At 42.1% G+C, this 6,393-nt stretch overlaps 1 protein-coding gene across 1 annotated transcript in view; it reads right to left on the bottom strand.

The window, feature by feature from the left end:
• Positions 1-6,393, bottom strand: part of KREMEN1 (kringle containing transmembrane protein 1) — a 60,475-nt gene that overhangs the window by 46,644 nt on the left and 7,438 nt on the right. Inside the window, exon 3 of the mRNA XM_023513235.1 lies at positions 5,270-5,361. Coding sequence (XP_023369003.1) covers positions 5,270-5,361 — 92 coding nt within the window. The remainder of the gene's footprint in view (positions 1-5,269; positions 5,362-6,393) is intronic.

Below are 6,393 nucleotides of genomic sequence, written 5' to 3'. Positions count from 1 at the left end.
GCTTGAGCCCAGGAGTTGGAGTTTGCTGTGAGCGTGATGCCATGGCACTCTACCCAGGGGGGATAGCTTGAGGCTCTGTCTCAAAAAAAAAACAAAAACAAAACAAATTCCAGATATAATGTCATTTTAACCACAAATATTTCAGCATGTATCTTTATTTGCTTTTATTTTTTATGTTATTTAGTCTGTGTTTTACCTCGTTGCTGTAAGAACTTGAGGTTTCTCAGAAACATACTGGCAGAAGCAGTTTAAGTGGCAAATCCAATTACCTTGGAGTTGTTCTCCTTTTAATAGTAGGTTCTGATCCATGCTCTATAGGTCAAGAGCACAAGTTCTAATTTTCTCTTTGTCCCCTTTTGAATCAAACCTCATCTTTGCCTCCTGCTTGTTGCAACTCTTCGTATAACAAATACGGCAAGGGGCAGAGATTCTCATCTCCACACAACAGTCCATGATTCAGCCAGATTCTGCTTTGTCCCTAAACATTCATGCCCCCTGGCTCCTGCTGGGTCTGGTATATGCACATATGAACTTCTCAGGAATCTGATCAAGTCACAGGCCTTTTCCTGTATGACAAGTTCAATGCTAATCATGAATAGCCGACTTCACAAAGAGGGGTTAGTATTATTCATAAAAACTGTGACTCCACATCCAGAAATAGGACAAAAATAGCCTAAAATAAGCAGGCTGCATTTCTGTTAAATCCACCGGTAATTACTAAGTTCTCTTGCTGCAAACAGCACAAGAGTTCTTCCTCAGCTATGTTAATCCAACACACTAGAAATACAACATTCTGCCAGACTCCTAGGTCTGAGGCTGAGCTTGATGGGGAACCCTGATGCCCACACAGTGAATTGGAGGGTTTTCCTAAGAACCAAAGCCAAATAACCAGGTACCACTGAGTTCTCATTCCCAGCTCCTGAAAGTCTTCCTACCCAGAGCATTTCAAGGCCAGCTTTACAGCTTTGAGAGAGTTATCAAAGGGCCACAAAAGAAAAAAAAAAACTGAAATAATATTTAATTTTCCTTTTTGGAACAGGAAGGCATATCCGGAAAATACATGTATTACAAATTAGAGGCACACTAGATGGCTTGTACCATTTTATTGTGATTCTCTCTTCTGGAACCTAGTTTCAATGCCACAAGAAATAGCAGCGATTGGCCCAGATTGTATTTTATAAATGGAAGTTGAAGATTATCTTTCCAAATGAAAGTACCCAGATTGAAACCCCCTCTTTGCTACTCCTGAGAGAATGACATAGGCTGGTACTAAAAGACTATCTTTGTGTAGAACAAATGGACCGAGGAAAATCTGCCTTCCTCTCCCCCTGCTCCTTTCTTCTTTACATAACTAGAGCCAAATGAGATGGTTTTCATTTTAAAAATCTGATTAAGCAGACTGAGCAAAAGCCCATTCTTCTGGTCTTTACTACTTTCTTAATTTGGGAACTGAATTAAGGCATACTAAGTTTGTAAGGACAGTGACGCTAGGGCCTAACTGCCAGGAAGTGGTGGCATTTTGAAAGTTTAAATTAGGAGAGGTGTGTACTGGGCCCATGGCTCTGGTCAGGGGCTGCATTCACCCCTGGAAGTGTCAGAATTTAGACAGCTATTCCAGGGATGAGTAAGAGGGATTCTAGATTCCCTGTACGTCTCCATGCTACTCCACGTACACAAGCCTCCTGAGCTGAGGGTGTGAAAAGTGGCACGGCAAAGAGTAGATTCAAATAATAAGGAAAAAATAAGCCAATGAGAATGATATGAATGAACTGTCTTTTTCTTTAGCTCTGAGCACCAAGAAACATTACTCCTCTGTTCCATTTTAAAATATGTTTATAGGCTTGGCGCCTATAGCTCGGCCGGCTGGGGCGCCAGCCACGTACACCTAAGGTGGCGGGTTCGAATCCCCAGCCCGGACCCGCCAGACAACAATGACGGCTGCAACCAAAAAATAGCCGGGCGTTGTGGCGGGCGCCTGTGGTCCCAGCTACTTGGGAGGCGGAGGCAGGAGACTCGCTTGAGCCCAGGAGTTGGAGGTTGCTGTGAGCTGTAATGCCACGGCACTCTACCCAGGGGGAGAGCTTGAGGCTCTGTCTCAAAAAAAAAAAAAAAAAAAAAAAAATATGTTTATACACACTGTACAAATAAACTCATTATAGTACCAGATCTAGTTTTAGATTCTAAACTTTAAATCTTCTACAAAACCTTTTTACAATTATTTTCTTTACCTTGTTTTAAAGTACACTCACGCATCACTTAACTACTGGGATATGTTCTGAGAAATGCACCAGGTGATTTCACCCTTGTGTGAACATCTCATGAACATTAGAGTGTACTGGCACACACTCAGATAGGATGGCCTTCTATAGACCTAGGCTACCTGAGATAGTCTATTGCTCCTAGGCCACAACCTGAACAGCAAGTTCCTTTACTGAATACTGTAGGCAACTGTAACACAACAGTAAGAATTTACTTACCTAAACATATCTAAATACAGAAAAGGTAACAGTAAAAATAGGGTACAAAAGATAAAAAATGATACACCTATAGATGGCACTTACATGAAAGGAGCTTGCAGGACTGGAAGTTGTTCGGGTGAGTCAGTGGCTGAGCAGTGAGTGAATGTGAAGGCCTATGACATTACTGTACATTACTATAGACTTTCTAAACACTCACTTAGGCTATATTCAATTTATTAAAATTTTTTTCTTTCTTCAATAATAAATTAACTTTAGCTTACTATAACTTTTATACTTTATAAACTTCTTAATTTTTTAAATTTTTGACTCTTTTGTAACAACACCTAGCTTAAAACAAATTGTACAACTGTAAAAAATATTTTCTATTGGCTCGGTCCCTGTGACTCAAGTGGCTAAGGCGTCACCCATGTACACCCAAGGTGGCGGGTTCAAATCCAGCCTGGGCCCACCAGACAACAATGATGGCTGCAACCAAAAAATAGCCCCAGGCATCGTGGCGGGCGCCTGTGGTCCCAGCTACTTGGGAGGCTGAGGCAGGAGACGTGCTTGAGCACAGGAGTTGGAGGTTGCTGTGAGCTGTGATGCCTCGGCACTCTACCCAGGAGGACAGCTTGAGGCTCTGTCTCAAAAAAAAATTTTTTTTTCTATTTTTATATCCTTATTCTATAAGCTCTTTGAACACACATTAACCTAGGTCTGCACAGAGCCAGGGTCCTCACCATCACTGGCTTCACCTCCATATCTTGTCCCACTGGAAGGTCTTCAGGTGCAATAACTGAATGGAGCTTGTCACTTCAGATGGTAACAATGCCTTCTTTCAGAATAAGTAGAAGGAGCATACTATAAAATAATCGTGAAAAGCATAGTATAAACTCAAGCACTGTGAGTTGTGCCTATATAGTCCCAGCTTCTTAGGAGGCTGAGGCAAGAGGATAAACCAAGAGATTGAGACCAGCCTCAGCAACATATTAAAAAGAAAAAAGCCAGGTGTGGTGGCTCATGCCTTTAATCCTAGCATTTTGGGAGGCTGAGGCATGTGGATTGCTTGAGCTCAGGAGTTCAAGGCCAGTCTGAGCAAGAGCAGGATCCTATCTCTACCAAAAATAGAAAAAACAGCTGGATGTTGTAGCAGGCACCTATAGTCTCAGCTACTCGGGAGACTGAGGTTAAAGTTGCTGTGAGCTCAAAAAAAAAAGAAGTATAGTATAGAAAATACATAAACCAAGGTGGTGCCTGTAGCTCAAGTGGCTAAGGTGCCAGCCACATACATCAGAGCTGGCAGGTTCGAATCCGGCCCAGGCCTGCCAAACAATGACAACTACAACCAAAAAATAGCTGGGCATTGTGGCAGGCACCTGTAGTCCCAGCTACTCGGGAGACTGAGGCAAGAGAATCACTTAAGCCCAGGAGTTGGATGTTGCTATGAGCTGTCATGCCATAGGACTCTACCCAGGGCAATAGCTTGAGGCTTTGTCTCAAAAAAAAGAAAAAGAAAAAGAAAATACATAAACCAGCAACAATTGTTTATTATCATTATCAAATACTATGTACTGTATATAATTCTATATTTTATAATTTTATATGATTGGCTGTGTGATAGGTTGGTTTACAGAAGCATCACCACAAGCATATGAGTAATAAATGTGTTGCACTATGTCTTGACAGCAGTGGTGACAGATGTCACTAGGCAAAAGAAATGTTTTGGCTCCATTATAATATTATGAAACCACAGTTGTATATTTGGTCTGTTGTGGACTGAAATGTCGCTACCCAGTACATAACTGTATCTTTTTAAGATTCCCCTTACATCATACAGTCCTGATGGTCAGTATATCCTTTTGCTTTTGTACCTTGAATACAATGAACTGAATACAGGAATTGATAAATAAACTGTTAGAAAATATACTTTTTAGTTAAAAGCTGACAAAACTAGGTTGTGAGTTATCACCAAAAAAAATAGGATACTTTATGCCAATGTGGCTAAAAGATGTTCTATCTTCTAGTTCTATCATGTCAGCTTTGTATGGTATTTAAAGAGGTATTTACTGAATATCATCTTTCAGGGGATCCTTTCAAATAAAAATAATAACAAGTAGTATTATAAGTTAGTATCACGGCTCGGCGCCTATGGCTCAACCGGCTGGGGCGCCAGCCATGTACACCTAAGGTGGCGGGTTCGAATCCCCAGCCCGGACCTGCCAAACAACAATGACGGCTGCAACCAAAAAATAGCCGGGCGTTGTGGCGGGCGCCTGTGGTCCCAGCTACTTGGGAGGCGGAGGCAGGAGACTCGCTTGAGCCCAGGAGTTGGAGGTTGCTGTGAGCTTTGATGCCACGGCACTCTACCCAGGGGGACAGCATGAGGCTCTGTCTCAAAAAAAAAAAAAAAAAAATAAAAAAGTTAGTATCACTATTTACAAAAATGCTCATTCCAAAAAATTTATTCTAAAAAGTGCAAAGTATCTTTTTTTCCCTTAGCCAGCTACTGAGCTGTTGCTTTCTCTATCCATGAAAGAATCAGCATGAAGAAATTAACTAAAAGTAAGAATTCTCATTCAGCTTACACATCAAAGGAATGCCCTTGGAATGGGGTGCTGAGGAAATGGGTATTCCTATCCCTAAAAAGCCTCAACAACAGAAGTAAAAATCCTTGGTCCAGGATGGCTTCTCTTTTCACATGCATCATGAAAGCCACTGGGCTGAACCATCTGACCTCTGGTGGGGGCCTGCCACTCTGCACACTTAGCGTTCAAAGTCCTGTAAACCGTCAAGTTGGATGGTAGTCTTACTCTGGCAAGCAGGTATCTCACAGTACTTCCAGTAGACACCATCCTCGTGCTCTGCCACATAGCACCAGGGGCTCACGTCTCCATCTGGATTTCTGTTGGGGAAAAGAACACAATCAATAACATTTTGTGGTTTTTTTGAGACAGAGTCTCACTTATAGCTCACATCAACCTCAGACTCTTGGGCTTCAGCAATTTTCTTGCCTCAGGCCTGAGTAGCTGGGACTGATGGTGCCCGCCACAATCCCTGGCTATATTTTAGAGATGGGGTCTCACTCTTGCTCCGGCTAGTCTTGAACTCCTGAGCTCAAGTGATTCACCTGCCTTGGCCTCTCAAAGTACTGGGATCATAGGCATGAGCCACCACGCCTGGCCCTTAGCAATAACATTCCTGATGCTTCAAGTCAACTGATTTTCAGTTTTACATGAAAGGAATTGCTTCAGCTTTTGTATTATTTCTTATAATTGTATATATACCCGATGCCATCTCTTACCAAGAAGGGAAAAAAATGATAACACTACAAGAACAGGTGGCGCCTATGGCTCAGTGAATAGGGCGCCAGCCCCATATACTGAGGGTGGGGGGTTTGAACCTGGTCCCAGCTAAATTGCAACAAAAAAATATAGCTGGGCATTGTGGTGGGTGTGTGTAGTCCCAGCTACTTGGGAGGCTGAAGCAAGAGAATCACCCAAGCCCAAGAGCTGGAGGTTGCTGTGAGCTGTGACGCCACAGTACTCTACCGAGGGTGACAAAGTAAGACTCTGTCTCTAAAAAAAAGACAACAACAAAAACACTACAAGAACAAACATATCTATTCTGACACATACTTCAGAGTTTGGAGAGAAGTAAGCAAAGGTGACATGTGTTTAGGTAAATTCACTACAGTGTAACTTGAACAACTGACCACTGCACAAATCATGCCAAACACCACTGGCACCTTGAATGTGAACATGGAGATTCCAATGACTGGATGAGCACAGGTACTCTCAATGTTCCTGATGAGAATGTGAACCAACACAAATGATCAGGGCAGCAACTTCATAATTAGAGCCATAGGCTCTAAAAATATGCAAACCTTTTACTTGGTAATTTCCTCTTAAAGAATATATTCTTTTTTTTTTTTTTT

Source organism: Otolemur garnettii, unplaced genomic scaffold (genome assembly GCF_000181295.1).
Source record: "Otolemur garnettii isolate 467f Iridium unplaced genomic scaffold, OtoGar3 scaffold00038, whole genome shotgun sequence".
NCBI classification, from domain to species: domain Eukaryota; kingdom Metazoa; phylum Chordata; class Mammalia; order Primates; family Galagidae; genus Otolemur; species Otolemur garnettii.
The sequence above is the reverse complement of the archived record's forward strand: the minus strand, read 5'-3'. Positions and strand labels throughout refer to the sequence as shown.